Here is a 24,178-nt window from a genome sequence, read left to right on the forward strand (position 1 = left end):
TTCACTGATGAGCCAAGAGAGTTGGTGAGACATAACTTGACGGGATTGTTGTTGCAGCAGTTTACCCTTGTGGCACTGCTGCAGGGTGTCTAAGACGTTTGAAAAATAGTTGTTGTTTTTTTTTAGTTTTATAAAAAGGTAGGGTGAAAACATTGAAATATTTGTAAAAAATAGCTCAGTTCATGTAAACGGTCTATTGAATTCACAACTATTTTTCCTTATTAAACTGGGTAAGATTGATACTGCGAGGCTTGGAAAACACTTCATATGTGGTTTGCCAAAGGCAGCATTTTCTCAGTGAAAAATAGAAATACTGCCAAAAGATATCCACAAAATGTCATAAACATATAAAAAGCAAAAGTATTAGCAGTGACAGGAGCCTCTGCATCATTATATTTACCAACATTGTGTTTTCATGACATTTTGTTTGAAGGACAACTGCTTTGAAACACGGCAGGTGTGTGTAGAACCTAAATCCTCACATTGGCTGGTAAATACATGTCTGACAGCAGATATAAATAAAATCAATCACAAACTTCCGTCTGATTTTTTTTTTTTTTATTTTATTTTATTTTTTTTGTTCCGACCAATTAAAAGGTCGTCGCGAACGTCATGACGTCAGCAGCCGCCTGCGTCACGATGACGCAGAAGCGTAGGATGTAGCACAGGACGTGGCTAGCGACCAGTAGTTCCAGTAGGACGTTCAAAAACACATAAACATCGCGATTCGGATCCGTTTTGCTATAAGTTGGAGTAAGTATGCCACTCAGTGGAGATATTTTCCTCTAACGGGACGGCCCTTGAGGAGCTTTTTCTCCGTGTAGTTTGCTCAGACTGAGCTCCGTCTGGTTAGCTCCGTGGCTACTACTAGAGGAAATAAACGGCACCGTAGGCGCTAACATGGCTAGCCAGTTAGCATGTGTTAGCTGCATTTAATTCATGAAGAGCAAGCAGTGCTGATGTCTGAATCCACTCACCGGGCTGTTTGTTCACCACGACACCCGGGCGGCTCATTAGAAACCTGTTGGTATTGAGATCTGAAGCTGTGCTAGCCACAAAACAAGATCATGCACGAATGGCGTTACCATGGAAGGTTAGCTTGTGTGCAGACCATGTTGAGTCCCAATTCGTTGGGGGGGGGTAAAAGAGATCTGCAAATCGCCCCCAGACCGGCATGTCCTGCTTCCGCTGAAATTAGGTCAGCTACCAGTCAGCTGGGACAACGGGATCCTCTGTTCAGATGTGGGGGGCAAGTTGCTGTAGCTTCACATGGCGAAGATGATGTTGGAAAACCACATCTCGTTGGTTATCAATGACACTGCTCTCCATGTCAGGATGCGTATAATTATGCATGTGTGACCAGATTTCTGGAGTCGGCTTTCATATTTTTGCTTTTACTGAATAAATAATACAAAAAAAAAAAAAAAAAAAACTTGCTGCTTTGACAGTCCGCCTTTTGCCTCAAAGGCACTTTAGCAACACAGTGTTTGCCTGTTGATTCGTATGATGAAGCCTGAAAACGACTGATTGTGGTTTGTCCTCAGACAAGATGAGCAGATAATGTAGTTATTATCTGGGATTAGATTTCATGGTATGAGACTCCCACCCGCAAATCAATTAATTTTCTTTTGCAAACAAAATAATAAGTATATTTTTTTCAGGGGACGTCTGTCTCCTTCGCCAGACAGATGATTCCTGCCAGATGTGATGCATCAGCAATACTTCAAGAACTGAATGGAAGCATTTGAGGCCTTTTGTGAGTGAGATGCATTCAGAGTTTGTGTGAGAGAGTGAAAGACTTGAGTCCTATCTTTTGAACTTAAAATCTATGAAACCTAACCCAGTCGGTTGTGTTTTCCTCAGGAGGTGGTGGGTCCCAGTGATGTACCATGGGGTACGACGTTACGAGGTTCCAAGGGGAGGTGGATGAAGACCTACTGTGCCCTATATGTAGTGGAGTGTTAGAAGAACCAGTGCAGGCAAGTGTCCTGTCTGGAAGATCATCCATCCCCTAAATATATAGTTTTTCTGGAAGTTTGTTTTAATTTTTAATTTTTTTTTATTTTTTGGTTTTGGTTCTCGTTTCAGGCTCCTCACTGTGAGCATGCTTTCTGCAATGCCTGTATAACACAGTGGTTTGCCCAGCAACAGATTTGTCCTGTTGACCGCACAGTCGTGACGTTAGCTCACCTCCGGCCTGTGCCCCGCATCATGCGTAACATGCTGTCCAAACTCCAGATCAGCTGTGACAATGCAACCTTTGGCTGCACAGCAACACTACGACTGGACCAGCTACAGTCACATCTCAAAGACTGTGAGCACAACCCTAAAAGGCCTGTCAACTGTGAGGATGGATGCGGGTGAGTGGCTTGATTTTGGTGGAAAAAGTACTCTGATTTGTGATGTTTAAGTGAATTGATTATGAATTTCTCTTCATCCAACTGACCAGTGCTTAAGTTCTGTTCAAAATAACTATGTATGAAGTATAATAATGATAGCAGCAATAAATACAAAATAATCTCCTGTGAAATATTGAATTATTATAAAAAATTTACATGATATTTAGCCAAGTATTGCATGGTATTTAAACCTGGATATCCTCTGCTGTTGTACCATCTTCCCAACACATGCAGGCTTGAGATGCCCAAAGATGAGCTACCCAACCACAACTGCATTAAACATTTGCGGAGCGTTGTCCAGCAGCAGCAGACAAAGATATCAGAGCTGGAGAAAACCGTAGCAGAGCATAAACACCAGTTGGGGGAACAGGTAAGACTATTTGTCTGCTAATTGAATTTTTAACACAGAATACTTTATGGACTTACATCTGAAAAACTGAAATATCTCCATAACAAACTATACTGTGTCCATTTCATCTTCAAAACTCATCTAAGCACTATCGCATAAGGTTTCAGTCTGTATGTGATGTCAATCAGACATTCAGCCTTTAACCTCAGTACCTCCATGTTACAGTTTGCCATTTTCCAAAGATTCTGAGCTAGCTGGTGGGAAAAGGTTGAGAATCAGCATTTATTAGAAATCCAATTCATGATAGAGTAGCAGACCCAAAGAGATTGATAGAAATATGTTAGTGTGAATACATAGAATCTTGTATTCAGGGCGAGAAGAGCTGATGGAGGTGGTTCTTTTATTTTCCAGAAACGAGACATTCAGCTGCTCAAAGCTTACATGAGAGCAATCCGCAGTGCTAACCCCAACCTGCAGAACCTCGAGGAGAGCATTGAATACAATGAAATCTTGGAGTAAGTGAAACTTCTACTTCTGTCCTAGTTTTTACAGGGAGCTGTGAATCAGCCTCTAAGTGATGTGGTTTTTTTCTCTTGATCTACTCGTCAGGTGGGTGAATTCCATGCAGCCTGCCAGGGTGACACGCTGGGGGGGCATGATCTCTACTCCCGATGCTGTGCTCCAGGCGGTTATCAAACGTTCCCTCATTGATAGCGGCTGTCCTCTCTCAATTGTGAACGACCTGATCGAGAACGCTCACGAGCGTAACTGGCCACAGGGACTCGCCACCCTCGAGGTACGGCAGATGAACAGGCGCTACTATGAGAACTATGTTGCTAAGCGTATCCCTGGCAAACAGGCAGTGGTGGTGATGGCCTGTGAAAATCAACATATGGGGGAGGATATGATCCTGGAGCCCGGCCTGGTTATGATCTTTGCTCACGGCGTGGAGGAGATTTTATAACTGCACAGCTAGCTGAGCTGATCCAGAGACAAGTGGGGACGTTTTGCTTGGGGGTTTGCTGTGACGAGTTGGTTTTCCTTGATAGAGAAACCATCTGAATAAATCTGGCTTATTTAAAATGAAATCTTTTTAGAGGCTCACTCCTAAGCTTCATACCTATGCCTTAAAGTAAGGACAAAACATGAACCTGACAAATAAAAACTTAATCTGACTGATATCTAAGATGAAAAGTGAGATGTGATGTTTACAAGGTTTATATTTAGTGCATTATATGATCTGATTGTTCTGCTTCATGTCCTAATATAGTAATAAGCTTGAACCCCCATTTAATGTCCTCAGTTGTAAAAAGATGCTTGTAAATACAAATACTATATTGAATTATAAATGTCATTCTCTTATTCCAATTACTGTAATTAGATTGTGATTTATTTTTTCTTTTTGTTTGTTTGTTTGTTTGTTTATATCAGTTCTGCTTCGTCATCCTGTGTTACTGTCTGCAGGGACATCGACTTGGAAGATTTTTTGTGTGGTTGCTTTTTAGTATTTAGGATCCTGTGAATATTTCACAAGACATTGTGCTTCTCAGTTTAGATTGTCCAAACCTTCTGTGCCATTTGTTTTATTTATTGTGTTGCCTTTTACACAAACATGCTTGAAGATGTTACCATTTGATGTATGAAAATCTGCCTTTTTCGGTGCATTTGAAGTTAATTGCAGGAAGAGAAATTTATTTTGTGTTTTGTTGCCTCAGTTGTATATATAGTCTGTATGTTGGGTCCAGTTATTGTTAAATTGAAAGTTTAACATTTAGGACAAACTTAAGAATTATTTTTATTTGACAAATCATAATCATAATAATGGTTCACTTGATGTATTAGGTGATCCAGAAGTGTAAGCATTGATCTTCTCACTCTTCACATTTAACCAACATCTATTCACTGACATTTCACCAAGATTCACCACAAATACCACAGCTTGGAGATTGTAGAAATATTTGTGAAGACACTCTTATGGCTTTTAAAAGGTAAAATGTTTCACCATTCGTCATTTATTGCTGTAGTAAGACAAATGAGACTCCAGACTCCCAGTAGGTAAGCCCACCAAGTGCAGTAAACAGATAAGTTTGGATTGTGCCCTTTATCATTTTTCCTATTAATGTTTTTATTTGTTTTGTGTCTGTTATGTACTGTATTGTACAGACAAAGTAATAAAATGTCAAACTTAATCCCAAAATAATGTATTTTAATTATGAAAAAATGTAGTTCCTTATTTTGCCACACCATGTCATCAGAGACCTGTGAAGAGTTCAATCATTTCAGAGCAGTAGTTGAGTACTTCAAACTAAGTTCAGCCAAAATATGATCAGTGCAATGAAAAGTAGAAGTGGGAGTAAGAAATGCTGTTATTCCAGGTAAGATAAAGATTTAAACCACAAAGTGCACAAGTCTCGCTCCTTTCTCCTGTCTAACCCAGACACCCACATGTTTTCCATGTGTGTTATCCTTTCGCCAGCCTCGTCCTCATTGTGGACACTAATCCCTCACCATTGTGGTCAGTGGAATGTGAAATCATGGGCTCTACGAAATGCTGCAGCTCATTTATTGTCTACACTCATTATGTGATGTGATTGGTTGGTGCAAAGCTTACAGCAGTCCTCATCCCAATGCTTTCTGATATTTTGAAGAAATGTTTGCAACATTTTTGGTAAATTAACATTTAATATTTCAAAACTCCTGAGGCCTTTAACTGTGCTGTTAGCATTAGGGATTAAAACGTTTAAAAAATACTGTCACATAAGGTAAGACTTAGGTAAATATTTAATTAAGAAGATGTACTTAAATTATCGAAAGTACAATTTTGAATGTGGAATTGTGTGAGTTACATTACTTCACTTGACTATTAATTGCAACCCCATTTCAAGTAGCCTTTAATATTCCCAAGTTAAATTCAAACTGTAATGTTGGATAATTTGGGTGTTCAATTCATTTTATGATTTCATAAAATTGTTCATAAAATATTCACATTGAATTTATTACTTTAACAGATCTCCCTCTGAAATGCAATGAATTTTAGTACAAAGTGTCATTAAATTGACACATAGAACTAAAGAAATAATTATATGAGTATAATAAATGTGGCTGGTTTTATCCACCACTTTTTTAAGCTTTTTCTATACATATTATACACAGAAAATGAGTTTAAAGAAAGAGTTGATAAATTACTTTCTTGATGTTATTATGTTTAATGTGCTAAGCTAGGCTGTTTCATGTTTGTACGCCGGCAGTTAATAAACTACATCCCCCATAATGCTGTGCGGTATAGCGAAAACTCGGCAACGCGAAGCTAACTCGATTTAACAAAAATACTCCTGACGATAATACGCCATCTCATTGTGTAGCTCTAAAAAAAATACTTGAACTTTAAGGTTTAGCTTTAGCAAGTGTATTGATTATATTTATCGCAAAATACTCTTCTGATTATCATTAAACATTAGTTAGCAATGTCGGCTAAAGGAGCAGTAACCATAGCAACATTGCTAACGGGTGTCACGAGATTTAAGAAAAAAACAAAGAATAGCGTAAAAACTATCATTTCTAAACGAGAAAAAATAGATTTCATCTGTTTTTAATTTAAAATTTTTAAGGTTTAATGATCACAGCAGCTAACTAGAAACTAGGTGTTCGAATATGCGTGAGTAAAATTTCCTTGCGAAGTCGTGACAAATGAAGCTAGCTACAAAAGCTCCACGGTGAGATTGTGTTGTGTTTGTGTTTAGTTATTGTTATTATTGTTGTTGTTGTTGTTGTTTGCATGATTAAGTAAGGCAATTTTAAGGGGTTATCGTGTTATTATTTTACTGTAACGTTAATGCTAGTTCTTCAATACATTGTTCCCGATCATATTACATTAGCTTGCGGCATAGTATTGCAGAAACCATATAGCCTAGCCTAGCATGTACTACATTCATCTACAGTATATTTTGTGCACATTTAATGAAGAACGTGATTATTAGAAACATATTTAACTAGAATATTTCCATTTTATGCTAACTTCTACTTCTACTAGCTCTCAATATACGTGTAAGACACGGTTGTTAGCCTACAGGATAAAAATATTCACTGTGGGGATTTAAAATTAAATACTTCACCTTTAAGCTGCAACAGGAAAGAGATGTAGGTTACATATTAAAAGAAGCAGTAATTGTGACCCAATAATATCATGCTTATATGTGTGAAAATAGATCTTTTCTTTTTTTTTTTTGTATATTTATGAATATTTAAATTATAATACTTGGCATTTTCACCTTTTGCAGCTGCTACCTTTACTTCTACTGAAAACGTGGCTACTGCATGCACCGCACAACAACAACGATGGCACTTCCACAATTGTTATGAGCATTACTCTGAACAATGCACCTACTGATGCACAGCGTATTGATTTCCCATAAGGGCGTAGATTTATCATTGCACAACGACAGGTTACATAATTTTAATGAGCGATACTTTGCAACTTTGCAGATTGATGCACAAGCGGTGGAAAGCGGGTGTGTATTGGTTAGCGGAGGGCGCAGAGCAGCTGAGGCGGTGCTTGACAGGAGGGATCCGCTCAGTCAGTCAGTCTTCGCCCTGCACTACTTCGCTGCCTTCGCTCCGCCGACCTCCTGCCTCCTGTCTTTTAAAGTTAACGGCCACTTTGCTTCGCCTCTGAAAGCAGGATCTTCTGTCCGGTCGTTGTTGCTGCTGCACCACGGCGTTTTCAGCAACGGCCATCAACGGAGCGGCGACAGAAAAGGTAAACCCCCCCCCCCCACCCACCCACCCCAGAAAAAAGGTCCAGGCTCGGCGTATTGATTGAAGTTTCAGTGCAGCTCTGAACGGCTTTCGGCAGCAGATAGCAGACGCACGACTATTGCAAGGAGGGGGAGATAATTGTAGCACGCTGTGTTTGCGTTTGTGTCAAGAATTGTGTCATGATCTAGTGAAATGCATCTGGTAAATGACAGCTTTCAGCTCTTTGCATGGGATTTTTGTCATAGGCAAATGATGTGGATAAGTCTTGTGTGGTAAGAACAGAGTAATTCACAACAGCCAAACAAGAACCAATTGCACTCCGTCTTAATCTCCACAGAGATGCCCGATTCAAGTTCCCTTGGCAGTGCCTGATGCCTGATAATATAGAGCTGCTTAGGGTGCCAGCTTCAAGGGATCCCTTCTTTCATGCTGGGCTATTTAGAGAAGTGAGTTATTCATCTGTCAAGTCTACAGACTTGGCTAGTTTAACTATTTGCTGTCTCATATCTCAAGATACTACAGTGTAAAGGTCTTGACAATATGTTACTTAAATTTATCTTATCCTCATATCTGAGTTCCTCCCATTTGAGATTATATGGTGCTATACCGGTGGGCTAAGTGAAACCTCCGTCATAGTAGACATCACAAGGAGGTTTCACTGTGTTTTTGTTCATTTTGGCATAGCTAAGTCTGTGATTTTCCTAAGTCCTCATGTTGGGAGATTGTCAGCACTGACAATGCTGTGTGTTGTTTACTCAAAGGTCCACTTTTGCTGCCATTTTACTGCAAGTGGTGAGAGCGACTTTCAGTCTTCATGATTACCGAAAAAAGAAAACAAACAGGGAAATCATGATATGAGATTTTCCACAATTTTTGCCCAAACACTCAATTTCTGAACCACTGTCCGACCCAACCATGTGCTCATTTTAAGCAAGTCATGTGAACCGAGTTTCAGTGGTATAACATTTGTTTCTAGCTGCAAGGGAGTTTTTAGGCACAATCAATACTGCAGCCAGGTCAGTTGTCCCGTTGTTAATGCTTACATCAGACTATTCATGCCTTTTGTTTGCAGACTTTTACTTCTCTAAACATGGTAGCTGTGTATTTAACTTAGCTGTAAGTTCCTTCATTACATCATTACAAGAGTCTGCCGAAATTCTGTAAGACTAGACTTTAACCTGTTAGGGTTGCTCAGGTAAAGTATCAGTAGTAAATCCTCTTTTAGGGGTAGTGTAGGCGGTTATTAAGAATGAATATGGAAAAATAAAAAATATTTAAATTCTTTCTGAAGGCTCTGCATTACTGACCTTGACAGTGGAGAATATGATATGATTGGATTTCATTGCAAACATTTGTTTTCATTTATGGATATATATGTGGGTGAACCAGACGAGATTCCCCGATATGTGCAATCACTTCTACCATAAAAGCAGTGTGTCTATTGTATGACAGCATACACCCTCACATGTCTGGGCAGGTTTGAGGTTTTTGTCGTTTTTTGTTTTTTTTTTTAGCGCAGCGTGGTGTTCTACAAGGCTGCCTCCACAAAAAGCTATTATGTAAGTCACATTCAAGTCTGAACTCAATGATGGGCAGTCCTCACTTTGATGCTCGGGAGTGAGCAAAGCCTCGCCTACATTTTCCAAGAAATCTATGATTCATACAGTGGTGAATGTCTTGGTGTTTTTTTTTTTTTTTTTCTTCTTCTTCATTTTTTGCTTCATTTACAAACTAAGTCTATTGTGTTCAATTTGTCCAGAGTGTTCCTACTAACTGGCACCCGTTATACCTTATATATAGCTCAGTTCTTCAAATATTATGCTAGATTAGTTGACAAAGGGAATCTTCTGTTTTCAAAGCATACTCAAATATGACCGTGTTATTGCTTTTAACCATTACTTTTTCTGGATGTGTAGTATCATGTACAAAGAAAAGAAAGACACGTTTTGGCCTGGCTGCTTTCAACAATAGAGGCAGTAACTTTAATATATTTGCCAGTAACACTGACACTGTGCTGAATAAAAGTGACAGTCAAACAACCAGGGGAAGTGGTGGTTACCAGCTGTAGCTGGAGGGATACAGAAACATGAAAAATTGGCTTTTTTTTTTTCCTCATTTTGCACAGCTGAGTAAGAAACTTTTTTTTACTTTGCCTTTAAAGTGAACCCTTGAGTAAACAGTCCGTTTATAGTAAGGGAGTATTCCCCTGTTCATGCAATGAGTCACAGTAGCATCTGCATGTAGAATGTAATTCAGAGTGTGGCCTTTGGTCACGAAGGCTGAAAGAGGCTCATGGTGTGGGAGGAGGTGGAGCTGCAGGGGGAAGACTCAGCTACTGACTGGGCTCCCCCTTCCCAGAATTGACTGTCTCTATCTCTGCCTGTGCCACCTCCTACCTGTTAGTCACCCGTGGCAGCACTCTGACGGAGAGCAGCTGATGGAGGGAAACACTTTCCACAGCAACCAAGCATGTCTGTCCTCCCACTTCCACTAGCCTGATGCAATCTGCACACACTTCACTGAAGATAATTTTCAGGTAGTTTCAGGAGAAACACAAATTACCAACATTAGATGAAGCTACGCAGTGTTTTCCAACCACAGAATGACAAAGTCAGTGGTGTGCACCGTGCAAGTGGTGCAAAACAGCAGATTTCCTTGACACACAGTGTTGTTGTGATGACAGCTTGCACAAACATTACCCTCAATGGAAAAAGGTCATCCCCAAGTAATACCTTGACATGATGGCTGTGAAAAGAGCGTTTTATGGTTGTTGACAGTTTTAAATCGAGACATTAAAGGTTCATAATTGTATGTATGGCTTGTGTGAATACCATCTGAACTACCTACTCTAATCCTCCAATTGTTTCATCGTGTGAATTGTTATAAAGTAGTTTATCTGATGTTTTTTTATTTGAGTGGTCTGAGGTAAAAAGAAATGTCAGGCTTTGGGCAGTTGGTTTTTCAGAGGTGTATGGGGGAGTCAATGCTGCTTTCTCAACCTGATGCTATTTGAAAAACCGCTTTAATATTTATATTGTGCTTTACTCCTTTTTGAAGAACCAGTAGTGGCAGTGAGTCAGTAGATTACAGACTTTGTGTTTTTGCTCAAAACATGTCCTGTACTGATTATATAGAGCATTATTTTGTTCCAACAGAATTATACATGAGACAGTCTGTCATTGTGGACCAAAGCAAATGGCACTAAATATTGGTTAAGTGGTGCCCATTTTAATCCTTTGCATGTCTTCACAGCAGAATCTGGACTGCTTTTTTATACCTTTTTATGCTTTTTTTATGCTTTTACACATTTTTTTTAAAGAATTATAAACGATTACCTCATTAAGCATCCTTAACTTAAGCCCAATAATGTAACCTCATTCAGAGGTAAACTAGAAACAATCACTTGATATATATTAAGTTTTAACAGGCCACAAACATTCCTGAAACCTTCTGAAATATTTATATTTGTCTCAGTAAGCTCATTTAGATGCTTTTCAAAACTAAAACAACAACAAAACCCCCTTCAAAATGCTAGAGAGAAGATAAAGTTAGCTGAGTTTATATTATACTATTGATCTGTATTCCTCTAAGTGCCGGGGATGCCTTATCCTCCATGTTCTCACTGGTCCTGAATCTGAGTCTGCATTGTGCATGCAAATCATTATCTAATAAGGAAGTGAGGAATCACATTACTCAGATAGGCTCCAGATCTTGTTGAACCAAACAATAATGATGATTGGTGCTCATCAGGAAGGAGACAAACGATGTGATGCTGGTTTGTGACATCACACTCCTCTGAAAATGATAAAATGGGAAAGGATAAACAACACCCATGGGTCTAAAATAGGCGTTTTTTAATGTGCAAATAAATACCCAAAGCCCATTTTTTGTTTATTTATAGGGAAATATTTGAAGATGGAGTCAGCAGCAGCATATTTTTAGAATAAACTCTTTCTTCAGGCTGTAATCAGGTGATCAGTTCAGATGGCTTTTCGTGACTCCTTCATGTGTCACTTTTCTGTCGATATGGACCTAGCTCACCTGATCAGCAGCATAAACAGAACTGCTAGGCAACGCTGCTGACCTTTTAAGAGATTTAAGTGAGGACAGTGTGAACCTTTCAGAGTCTAAAGAGAGTAAATGGATCCAAATCGCATGTTCAGAGTGGGTGGCTTTATTTTGTGTGGTTTTTTTAAATGATTATTTCATTTATTTTTCTCAGTAAGTTCTTTGTCCTTTAAGGGCTCTGATTTTCTGTTCAATGCAGACAGCCATCACTGATACCTTTGCTGGCTGCACTTTAATGTGTGATAACACTTTTAGACAACAGTGTGAACAGCACATATTCATCATTTGTCAGCCTGGGTTGAAAACCACCAGACTGTCTTTTATCCGCTTTAGTTTTGTAACTGTGCAACCGATGGTTAAAATGGTTTTTATGTAATTTTGCGCTTCTGAAAAGTGTCAGATTTAAAGAATGTGATTTAAACTTGTTTGTTTTTTAGAGCTCGCACACCATGCTCGGTACAGTGTTCCTTTTCTGTTTCAAACGGTTTGCCCTTTTAATTCCTTCAGAAACCAGCACATTGTTTCGTAGAGAATTACTGGAATTACTCCTGTGTACTTGGGCCTAAGCCAGGAGACTGCCCTTAAAGGACCATACTGGTGTTTTCCAACTTCTCTTATTACACGTCATTACTGCTTATCCTTTTCCACAGCAAGCTGTTGAACTTCTTTATCTTACTTTCTACCCTCCATCAATATGTTATCACAATCAATTAGTCTTTTTAAACTTTCCTCATGCACTCCAACAGAGTAGTGTAAAGAGTTTTCAGAGGTCCATCAGCAGCTCTGGTAATGCGAGTGAAGTGCAGATTGATTCAGAAAGTCTCCATTGCGCTGTCCTATAATGGTAACATAATGGACACAAAATCTAATGCACCTGATTGTGGTTGAATTGCACAACTCAGACAAAGAGGATCATGATAAATTTTAAAATGGAGTGTAAAAGTTAGTGAAGGATCATACAGTTAGCAAACTGACTGTGGAATGTATCTGCCAAAGGTTTACCACCTTTAGCCATCATAAGCTACTTGTGATACCAGAATAAGTACATTTGTACCAACAGAACAGCTGAGAGAATTAGATGGAGCATATAATCGTTTAACAACCAAAATTCCAAACCAAAGTTTGTAATTTAAAATTGTGTTGTTTAATCTTAGCGTACCACCCATTGCAGCACTTTAAATGTTTGTCTTATTGCTAAAGGAATGCATTAGTGGTGCAGAAAAAATACTGGTGCTATTTCTTGGTGCTTGTTATGGTAGACTTTTCCGGAAATATCGCATTTCTAAGGTAATTGCCAAACATATTGATTATCAACTGCAACACACCCTGTATAAGTTCTGTATCGATTGATGTCTATGTTTTTTCTTGATACACATCCGCAAAAGCAACGTCACACAGGAAGTCAGGCAATTTTCTCCCCTCTATTAACTAGTTTGTCCTGTCTTTAATTATTAATTATTAAACACCACATCTATCTGTTTGTTTTCCTGTCATTAGGAAATCTTCCGTTATGGTGTTACCGCATCTTTTTTTCTCTGAAGCAATTCATAACGTACACACTAAAGGCTCATCCTGACTTCATGCTACCAACGTCATACTTGACAAATTTTTACTGCGACACTACGCTCTAAACTTCACTTTCAGCTTTGTGTGACATTTATGACATTGGTTTGTAGGTGCAGTCAAATTAGAGGCCAACTTGATGCATTTTAACACTTATTTTTTTGCTATTGTGCTAAACTAAAACAAACGCTTAAAAAATCTGATATTTTATGAATGTTAAATGGGCCACTTAGTTTATGAAAAGAGATTTTCGGGTGCAGAAAATCCCCAGAGTATAAGTATCATGGGTGCCTTTAGCCTGACATAATTTCTGCTATAGTTTTTTGACCCAGTTATAAATGGTTAGTCACATGATGGAATGACACGTAAAAAAGGCCTGACAAAGTTGTTCACGTTAAGCAGTGACACTGCATTACACTGCAGTAATGTGCAATCACATCTATATATATGATGACTAAAGACTGTGGGTTGCTGAACACGGACCACCATGATATATCCTTGGTCATATACATGACCAACTATAAAAGTCCTTGGTCATGTAAACTTAGTATAATAATTCATTGTGTTCTCCAAAAGGGAAAAAGCATTTTGACTTGTACAGTGTTGGGTGTGGTTGCTCTGCAAACTTCTACATATTGTTGTTTCTGATTCACTCAAAATTTGGATGTTGAGTGTGAATCTCTGTCTTCAATCATGGATTTGTACAGAAAAAAAAGAAGATGCTATCTTTTGCTTGCAGAAATGCTTTTATGTTTTACAAAGATGCAGGCTACTGTGCACCCACCTTCTCTTTTCTCTGCCTCTATGTCTCACTGTTCTTCTCGCCTGTGCACAGGCAGGCAGTTAGTGCAGAAGCAGGCACCATGTCCACCCCCACAAACCCAGAGGTGAAGGAACTGAACCCTGTCGACTTTATCCAGCTACAGCAGTACATTGAATGTGAGTACAGACAAGCAGGCGGGCGGGCGGCAGGCAGCTATCTTAGTGCTTCACACCCCCCAACCCTTACAAATACATTAGAAACACACACATACGCACTCATTTACATTATGGTTTTTGTAGATGTAGCAGACTGTCAAAGTCAATGCTTTTGTTTTTGTTTTTGTTTTTTGCATGTGGATGTTTCATTGTTCTTCAAATTAGTCTACAGTCTTCATTCAATCATATACTTACATGATTTTTCATAAATATAGACTAGAAACTGCTATATGTGATGTATAACTTGATCAAAAATAATGTTTGAGAATTACCGACACACAGAGGAGCACATGTTCAATCCTAGGTGACCCCTTTACGTTTGCTTCCAGACTGCAGTTTGAAGGTGAAAGACGTACTGAGGGAATTTGATGCAGATGGCAGTCTGGCCCGGCACAGGCACGGAGAGGTGAGGGGACGATGTGTCCTGATGTTCAACATCATGTCCACTCTTCCAAAACTCACTCGCAGCGATACCAGCTACAAGGCAGAAAACTGAACTTAATTATCACTCCTAACAGAGCAGTTTAGTGAGAAACAAGCATGCGATTTATGTGTATTGGGCAGTTATTAATTGTTCTACTCTGATTAATTACATTCAAACCCATTGATCACGATGACTAAGCTGTCTGTGAGAAATATCATCAGCACATTGAAGCGGGTCTGTAAATGTAAATTACCTCCTTACTCTTGCCCACGCAACAAGGCCCTGCTGAACAGAGTACCAGCTACATGGTGATCTTAAATATGATTTTAAAAGGGTCTCTACAATGCTGTGCATCAGTAGCTGATACTGCCAACTAATTTGTGCAGGAAATAAATGCAGTTATTTGTAAAGGATAACTGCCTATGTTCAGTATAGTTAGATAATGGGAAGAACGTGTTGGTTTTCATGATGGAAGGAAACACAAACACTGTTATAAAGTACCAGTCAATATCTTTTAAGTGACCCAAGACTGTTCCTCGTCTTTGATTTTTCCTCTTGTCTTCTTGTGATCTGGCTGCCTTGTGGTGACATTATTTATTACTGGGGCAGCTTTGTCGGGTATTAACCAGGGAAATGGAATTATGTCAACAAGAAATGGGTTTGTGGTTCACCACTATCTAGGGACTACTCCTTGTTAGCCCTTCAGTATATTGTGATTTGAGAAACATACATACCAAAAATCTTGAATCATGAGCTTGTTTTTGTCATATCTTACTGTCACACAAAATCCCTGTAACCACATCTATTTTGCAAAGGTAGTTTTACTCATAAAAGACAGATTATTTGCTTCTGAGAAACATCTTTCATCTCCAGCCGGACACACTCATATGATCAAGCCCAAAACAAGATTTTCCTTTTCTTTTTTCTGAGAAAGTGAAACAACATTTGTGCAAGGTAGCAACAACATGCTCATCATCTTCCCCCTTATTTCCTGAAGATGTGATGCTAAAAATGCAGAAGTAAACATGTGACACACCCATCTCAGACATTTTGTGTTTTAATTCACTGTACCAATGTACCCAAACATTCCTCTCTTATTCATTTTTTCCCAGTGTATAAATGAAGAAGGCTTTCGTCTGTTTCTGAAAACATATTTAGAAGTGGAGGACTTCCCTGTGGCCCTCTGCCAGAGACTCTTCCAATCCTTCCAAAATTCTGAACCCACCCAGGAAGACAGTGCCAGTAAGATTATACACCATGTGTTAGCACGACCTACTCTCTCCACCGTACTGTGTAGCTGGCCAATATTGATTTACACCGTGATCTATTTGGTATATAGTCATTTATCATGCATGTCGGTGTACTAGATGTGCAGATATGGTGACTACAACATTCTTAGCTCTTTTCCCTCTGTCTTGCTCTCTCTCCTGTAGAAGAGGTTTTTTTGAAGGATGTTTCATGTTATTTTTCCCTGCTGGAGGATGGTCAGCCGAGGGACAAGCTGGAGTGTGAGTCAGTTATTTCTTTTTCACCCAAAGTAATTTGAGTGATTATTTGGTCCAGCACTTCCATTTTCATTTCCCCTTCTCTTCAGTTGCTTTCAAGCTCTATGACAGAGATGGCAATGGGGTCCTCGACAGCTCTGTAAGTTGCTGAGAAGGTCTTTTAGGGTGTGATTGTAAATAAAAGTATCATGCCTACCGCATTTCTAACTCAAATGCTATGTTTCTTTTTAAACAGGAAGTGGATAGGATTATTGCTCAGATGATGCATGCTGCAGAATACCTTGGCTGGGATGTGTCAGAGTTGAGGCCGGTAAGTCACACAGTGCTCTACTCTGAAAAATAAATATCCTGAACGCATATTAAAGCCTTGCATGCTGTACTCTTACCTGTGAGAATATAGCAAATGCACAAATCTGTTTGCACAAGATATCCTTTACAATGTTACATATATGGCACCTCATGTTACTCATTTGCCAGGATGAATAAAATGATAAGCTTCACTGCAGCTGTGAGAGTCACAAGTTCCCATGTATGAGCAGTTTCAGAAGATAATGCTATTTTTAAGAAATGAAAAATATTCTGTGCTGACTGGATATTAAGAACAAAATATCATTTCATCAGGTTCTGAAGGACATGATGACAGCAATTGATGCTGACAGCAGCGGCACGGTGTCTCTAGAGGAGTGGGTGGAGGGAGGCATGAACAACGTTCCCTTGCTGGTCTTACTGGGTCTGAAGGTGCTTTTATTGCAGCATATTTCTCCTTTCATTTGGTGTTGACTCCAACAGCTGAGCTTAGAGGTATTTCAGTTCGACAGCAGGTGTCTGACAGACTGTTAAAACGTATGCTCCTGTGAAACCCTGGCCTTACGTGCCTCTCCTCTGTCCTCTGCCTCCTCCCTGTCTATAAGGGCCTTTTTGCCGACTCAGTGTTCCAGGGTGCGGTAATGTCATCCCTTCTCATGCAAGCACTGCGCCATCAGAGTGCTTTAGTGTTTTCCATTTACTCGGCACAATCTGTGCCCAAATTTCACAGAGCTTGCATAAAATGACAGTCCTTTGGCTGGTGCACTGTATTTGAACATAAAAAAAAAATCATTACAATATTTGATATGTACATAAAAATTGTTTCATTAAATCAAGAAAAGTTCTGTGTAATGGATGTTGCCAAGAACATAAAAGCCTTTTACTGTTCAACTGCACTTCACTTTGGCAGTATTAAACCATGAACTGGACTCTGTCACTGGGTTTGGCCTCCACAACAATGTGAGGGACTTCCCCTCAGGCTATTTCTAGCACTAGTGGACATTTGAAGCCTGGGGTGTATGAATTCAGCCCCCTCACAGTCGCTGCGTGCTGCCTCGCAGGCTGCCTGCTGCAGATTCATCATGCCACACAAAAAGCATTTCAGTATATAATCTGGTTAAGAGTGCTGGTTGTCCTGTAAACAGACTGAAAGCAACCTGATAATCTCGTGTTGAGAACTTCACATTATAGTCAGTGTTGATTTGAATATCCATGTTGCTGCCCAGTATGTCATGGTATAGAGAGCCACTACATCCTGCATAATCAGTAGCCTCATAAAGGCAAGGTTAGCAATGAGTGGGTGTGAAAAACAACCGTGAAATGCAAGCCTTTGCTATAGCACATTAATGAACAGCTTTGAATAGTTTGAACGGATGTAAGCTTATCTCATTATAACCATTTAGTTCTCTAATCAACATTCAGATTTTTAGCACACTAACACAGATCTCTACGGATGACACTCTGCTCCTCTTTGCACTTCCAACTCCAATGATTGCTCCATCAACAACCAGATGGCCCAGAAGGACGGTCAGCACCTTTGGAGGATGAAACATTTTAACAAGCCTGTGTACTGCAACGTGTGTCAGAGCATGCTGTTGGGTCTGAGGAAGCAAGGGCTGTGCTGCACCTGTGAGTACCTCGAAAGATCACCAGCAGAGGGCGACACTACAGTGACGTTCATCGTTTCAGATGTAGTGTTGAAGTGGTCAAAATTAAATATTGCAGATGAACAGCCATCTGCAAGCTTTATATTTAACAGGGCGATTTTATATGTTAGTGCAAACATCAAATGGCAGCTGAGCTATGAATCTTCTTTTGCAGGCTGCAAATACACAGTCCACGGGCGCTGTGCCAACAAGAACCCAGCCCCCTGCACCAAAACTTACGTGAAGTCAAAGAAAGAAACAGGGGTATGCCCGTGTCTCCATGACAACATTTAAAGTGACACAGACCTGTATATGTGCTGTACTGTGGATGTTCAATCATCCATCCCACTTTTCAGGTCCCACTACATGACTGGGTAAGCGGGAACTGTGACTCAAGGAAATGTGATAAATGCCAGAAGAAGATCAAGAGCTACCAAGGCCTAACAGGCAAACACTGTGTGTGGTGCCACACAATGGTGAGGAAGCATCTTAATTTGTGACTGTGCATTTTAGTCATGAGTCATTCTGGATTGAATGGTCTAATTGTAGGCTACATTCACATGATGGTTTGGGTTCAAATCCGGTCTAGTGATATTTAATTCCTCCTCTTCTTGCTCTTGTCTTTGCTATCTCTTTCCACTGTGAGCATCCACAGAAACACACAGATATGCAAGAATCGTGTAAAAGATAAATTTAGATTGTCTATCATCATTCTTGTGAGTTTATGTAATGACTGTTTATGTTTCTCAGCGTCACGATGAATGTGCAGAACAAGAGCCAAAAGAGTGTACCTGTGGGCCGCTCCGAGACCATATCCTGCCTCCATGGGCAATATATCCCGTTATAAAGGTACAGAATTATCGCAGGGCGCGCTCCAGCACATGTACAGCACAAATAATTCCTCTCACACCTACACAGAGCATAATATCAGCCCAAAGCTGTTTGTTGTTGTTGTTGCTTACCTGTGTGGCATTTTTACGGTACAGTGTATAGAGATTATTTTTATTTGCCTTCGTTTTCTTCCTGAAAGGAGAGACCAAACAATGGCTGCTCAGGTTCAACTGATGACAGCGAGCTCAATACGACTCCTGATGGACAAGTGCTTCAGGTATTATTCTACCTTATCAATGTTTTTATCAATACCAAATATTTATAAACTGACATTATAGTGGGATAAATAACTAGCTTGTTTATTTTTATTTTTTAATTTTCTATATATGTTAGAAATGTTACATATTTTTCAATAAATGGTTCAACAGATCAGTCCTGTGCCAAATACCCATCCTCTACTAGTGTTTGTAAACCCTAAAAGTGGGGGCAAGCAAGGAGAAAGGTTAGTCCAAAATACTTTCATGGAGAAATGTGAAGAAATACATGTTTGATGCATGGGTAATGTTTTAGCCTGGTCTTATCTGTTTCAGAGTCCTGCGTAAATTTCAGTATCTCCTGAACCCACGGCAGGTGTACAACCTGTCAAATGGTGGACCTGCTCCAGGGTGAGTAATCAGCGTAAGAACAGATAAAAATGAAATCATCAGGAGCAAATATTTGACATACTAAATATTTCTTTCATTGTGTCCTCCTCTATTCGTCACCAACCATCAGACTGAGTTTCTTCAGGAATCTGCAGGATTACAGGATCTTGGTGTGCGGTGGAGACGGCACAGTTGGGTGGATTCTCGACGCAATAGGTGAGATTATTGGTACAAGTTCTGAAGACGTGAGCTGTTGATATATATCACAGTGATGCTCTTTTCCTTCCCCTTTTTCCTTTTCTCACATTTAGACAAGGCCAATCTGCTGGAACGGCCACCTGTTGCTGTGCTTCCTCTGGGCACAGGAAATGACCTTGCACGATGTCTGCGATGGGGAGGAGGTGAGAAAACATTTTGTATTCTGAAAATAATTACACATCTGCTGCATATGTTTTGTTTCTGTTCGTGCTTGTTTCTCTTAATGTGCTTCATCAGAAATCTAAGCTCTTTAGCTGCTTCTTAAAATATTTGTAAACACACAAAGTTGCTCAACCTGGGTGGGCTTTTTGTTTGTTCCCACTTCACAGGATATGAGGGTGAGGATTTGAGTCGCATTCTTAAAGACATTGAGGGAAGTTCTCGCGTGCTAATGGACCGCTGGAGTGTGCAGGTCATCGCAGATGAGAATCAGGAGAAGGGTGACCCAGTGCCATATGAAATCATCAACAATTACTTCTCAATTGGAGTTGTGAGTTTCTCAAAAACATATTGCACAAAGGGAAGTATTTATTTGATCTTTTGGGGGGGGGCTGATTCAGTAATTGCTTTATTGTTTTATTTTTACAGGATGCCTCCATTGCTCACCGGTTTCACACAATGAGGGAGAAACACCCGCAGAAATTCAATAGCAGGTATGTAATTAAAGCTAGTGGAACATATTCAGCTTCTAGGTCATGAACAGGAAATAAAGAACAAAATATATTCTGCACATAGTTTTAATACACAACATGGTTTAATCATCTTGAACAGAAGCTGAGCTGAGTGATACAATTTCATCTTGTGTCTTCAAAAAAAAAACAAAACTAGTTTTTCTAGAAAATACTGCTTTTTTTAAGATGAAAAAACTGAATGCAGGTTACGACAGCAGGTGTCTGTGCTGGCAGGTGGTGGAACTTGACTCTTTTGCTGTGTGCTGAAAAGGGAGAATGTAGAGTGAATGTAAAATTTCACTTAAACCTGAAAGGCAGGCCTCTTGATCTTTGCAGAATGAAGAACAAGCTGTGGTATTTTGAATTTGCCACTTCAGAAACCATCTCTGCTTCCTGCAAGAAACTGAGTGAGAGCCTAACAATTGAGGTGAGAGCGCACTAGCGGCATTGCAAATGTGCATTTAATTGTTTCCACAGACAGACTGTGCACTAATTCTTCACATTTTTACACCTTCTTCAGTGCTGCGGTACTCCACTAGATCTCAGCAGTCTGTCTTTAGAGGGGGTTGCAATACTTAACATTCCCAGCATGCACGGTGGCTCGAACCTTTGGGGTGAGACAAAAAAAGGGGACACAAAGGGACTGGCGAGTCAGGAAGAGCCAGAAGTGATTGTCGACCCAGAAATCCTGAAGGTTACCTCTCAAGGTATTTTTTCACTCCACATAGAGCAGTGATCGTAGTTGGATATGAAGAGGAGTCTCGTTTTAAACAGCAGTAATCAGTTTTTGTTCTTCTAAGGCAGAGACATTATGTCTTCCATTCATTGGTCCATCACATTCTGGTGAATGTAATCTCTCAGGAACACACAGAAGGATTTTTTTTGGGCATTAATAAGAATTTGGTCATGGTCAAATGTCAAGATCGCAGTGACCTCACAAAACATGTTTGCAGTCAAAATCAGCAGATCAAAATGACAAACATTTTGACAAACATAACAAAATTTTAAATACATTTCCAATTTCACATCAGAAATGTGATACAAGCTGCGGTTTTTCTAGTTGTTAAGTTAACAGTGAATCAAGTGGCTGCAGTACTAATCAACCTTTTCACTTCTTCTGCTCATTGTTTTGGTTTTATACCCGGCACACCCCCCTCATATCAACCCCATTTTTCTTCTGCTTCTGCCAAGTATTTTGAGACATGCTCTGATAAACTTACTGTGCACTACCTTTCCAGCACCCAAACAGAGTTAAAAGGAAGGTAGCACTGGAGTTACATTAGTCAAGTGGACATAAAAACAGAAGAACAAATCACTGTTTTTAACAATTTTACTGGATGTGCACTGCAACAACTGTTTTTGCAGTTTTTACATTTCACATAAGGCATTGAATGAAACTGGCTTTGATCGTGAGCTGATCATGTGTGTATTCGTTGTGTTATTGATTTCTGGAGCCACTGATTGTTCAGGACATTTGAGGGCAGTGAATTGCGAATCTTTTTGTTTACATAGAACGTCTTAAGCGGTTAAACAGGGGTCTGTTTACACATGTGGCAGATACAGAACATTATTATCATGTATTCTCCTCTTAGTTCTGATGTGGGACTCTTCCAACTTCTTTTCTTTAGTAGCTAAATGTTCCACCATGTTTCCCAGCCTGGTGTTTTGTGCTGAGCAGGTACTGTCCAGTACTTTATCAGAAACTGTTTATGAAGAACAGCTGCTCAGCTGCTCATCCTGGAAATAACAAATTACTGTTGATATAAAGATGAACATGCTGCACCTAAATTATTACTGTACAACCACCTGAATTTATTTAAGTGTTTGCTCTTTATTTGATCCCTGCATTGATGCAAAATAACGAAAAACAGCTCTGTGCACTTGATGTTCAGCGTTCATGTCCTCCTGTCAGATCTCAGTGACCGTCGATTAGAGGTGGTCGGGCTTGAGGGAGCCATGGAGATGGGACAGATATACACGGGCCTGAAAAGTGCTGTGAGGCTCGCCAAGACATCGCAGATCACCATCAGGTGAGCAACGGTCACATGGACATGCTTAGACTTGTTAAGCTGTGGGCTCTCAGTCATGACAATAGCTTGAGTGGACGTTAATCACCAGCTAAGTATGATCCTTAGCTAGATCTTTACGTAACAATAATGACCTGTGCTGGGTTTCCTATTGGTACTTAAAATTCCCACCGAGTCATTGATTTTGTCGACCTGTCTTTACATGACCCACAGGACAAAGAAAGCATTACCGATGCAGATAGATGGAGAGCCGTGGATGCAGCCTCCCTGCACGGTAAATACCGCAAAAACACACGCTGTGGCCTCTTTACTGCAAACCAGATATAAAATATTAAACATAGCTTTGCTATTAGAAGTACAGGCATTGGCAAGATTTTGATTTGATGATCATATAAGTCACTGCACTTTTTATATTTTCTTTACAGATTCACATCACACACAAGAATCAAGCCAGTATGTTGATGGCTCCTCAGGCCAAATCAACTGGTTTTTTCAACTACAAATAAAACCAACTTACTACATTCATTGTAAATAAATAACTGACACTTTTTTTTTTTTTTAAATAAAATTAATTTGAATGTCAATGTTGTAGAATAATCACAGTGTAACAGTGAAGGTAACTGCTCAAAGGTTCTGCTTCTGTGTAACATATAACCAAAGCATGGCACTGTATGCATACAAGCTGTATGGTGAGATGTGTTCGCATTGTGGCAAAATGAATCTAAGAAAGTGTGTTTTTATCAATACTGGACAGTTTCACTATCTCAATGCTTCACAGTACGTGGAAATGCTGCCCTATAGGAACTTAGAGTGCGTTAAGGTAGAGAAAATATCATACTAAAAAGGAATATCCAGCTTCACGTGCCTTTAAAATTTATTCTATATGGTTATGGTTTAGATAGAGAATGTGCACACCACCGTGTAGATGTACACTTTGGACATAGACCACGAAGTATTGTTGTTTTTGTTGTGAGTAATAAATGTTTTCTTATCAATTTAACGTGGGAAATGAAGGAGCGATGAGAATACATTTAACATTTTTCGCATATATCAGAAGATACTTGAAAGTGTTTGGGGAACAGTAACAGGACAATCATTGCCAAAAGGGCTGCATGTTGATCTGCTAGGTGTGTGTGTGTGTGTGTGTGTGAGTGTGTGTGTGTGTGTGTGAGGACAGAAAGTCTCTCTGCTGTACTAAAACTAAGATATGTTCACTTAGAAACTGAAAAATTATGATGACTTGGATTTGAAATTATTGGTTCAAAGCTGTTTTAACAGATGTAGTCCTTATTTAAAGCTATATCAGTCATATCATTTTATTAATATATCTGCAGAATGTTGATGTCACACGCCTGAAATAATAAACTGTCTAAAGATTTTAATAAATCTTATGAGCCTCAAAAATTGTTAGACTTTTTTTTTTCCAGACTTTTGCCTACACAATTATTTTTATACCACAAGGGGGCGTCATCCACTCTTAGTCTGTGACCACAGATGGCTGTACACTGTATTTGTCATTTCACAACTCTTTGTTGTCAGTGAGGGGTTTTTTTTGTTTGTTTGTTTGTTTGTTTTTTTTGTGAGATATATTTCAGATCTTCAACCATGGAGTTTTTCTGAGTAATAATAAGACGTTCAACTTCAATTTAACACTTGGTAGCACCAAACACTGCAATCAATCAGCTGTCATGCTTTTGGACAAATCATGACAACCGATTTGATCGCATATGTTTGGAAACTTTGCCAACAGCTCA

At 39.5% G+C, this 24,178-nt stretch overlaps 2 protein-coding genes across 4 annotated transcripts; both read left to right on the plus strand.

Moving 5' to 3' along the window:
• The first annotated feature begins 644 nt into the window (after positions 1-644).
• rnf41 (ring finger protein 41) lies at positions 645-4,967 on the plus strand. Of its 2 annotated transcripts, none has more exons than XM_029506683.1 (7): positions 645-753; positions 1,662-1,756; positions 1,864-1,979; positions 2,089-2,360; positions 2,634-2,769; positions 3,160-3,263; positions 3,358-4,967. In XM_029506683.1, the coding sequence occupies exons 3-7, from the start codon at positions 1,890-1,892 to the stop codon at positions 3,710-3,712; spliced, it is 957 nt and encodes a 318-aa protein (XP_029362543.1). In that variant the 5' UTR covers positions 645-753; positions 1,662-1,756; positions 1,864-1,889; the 3' UTR covers positions 3,713-4,967. The 2 variants fall into 2 exon arrangements, with proteins under 2 accessions (XP_029362543.1, XP_029362545.1); XM_029506685.1 differs by lacking the exon at positions 645-753 and adding an exon at positions 777-1,591.
• Positions 4,968-7,242: 2,275 nt separating this feature from the next.
• On the plus strand, positions 7,243-23,820 carry dgkaa (diacylglycerol kinase, alpha a). 2 transcript variants are annotated; one of them, XM_029506746.1, is made up of 24 exons: positions 7,243-7,504; positions 13,970-14,073; positions 14,442-14,518; positions 15,649-15,778; positions 15,970-16,044; positions 16,131-16,180; positions 16,277-16,351; positions 16,663-16,779; positions 17,859-17,976; positions 18,169-18,257; positions 18,350-18,469; positions 18,744-18,842; positions 19,024-19,101; positions 19,253-19,326; positions 19,415-19,489; positions 19,599-19,684; positions 19,780-19,869; positions 20,056-20,216; positions 20,315-20,379; positions 20,734-20,824; positions 20,918-21,104; positions 22,310-22,427; positions 22,638-22,698; positions 22,850-23,820. In XM_029506746.1, the coding sequence occupies exons 2-24, from the start codon at positions 13,998-14,000 to the stop codon at positions 22,928-22,930; spliced, it is 2,193 nt and encodes a 730-aa protein (XP_029362606.1). In that variant the 5' UTR covers positions 7,243-7,504; positions 13,970-13,997; the 3' UTR covers positions 22,931-23,820. The 2 variants fall into 2 exon arrangements, with proteins under 2 accessions (XP_029362606.1, XP_029362607.1); XM_029506747.1 differs by lacking the exons at positions 7,243-7,504; positions 13,970-14,073; positions 14,442-14,518; positions 15,649-15,778 and having other exon boundaries at positions 18,744-18,860; positions 19,069-19,101.
• The last annotated feature ends 358 nt before the right edge of the window (positions 23,821-24,178 follow it).

Source organism: Echeneis naucrates, chromosome 7, assembly GCF_900963305.1.
Source record: "Echeneis naucrates chromosome 7, fEcheNa1.1, whole genome shotgun sequence".
Classification (NCBI taxonomy): Eukaryota; Metazoa; Chordata; class Actinopteri; order Carangiformes; family Echeneidae; genus Echeneis; species Echeneis naucrates.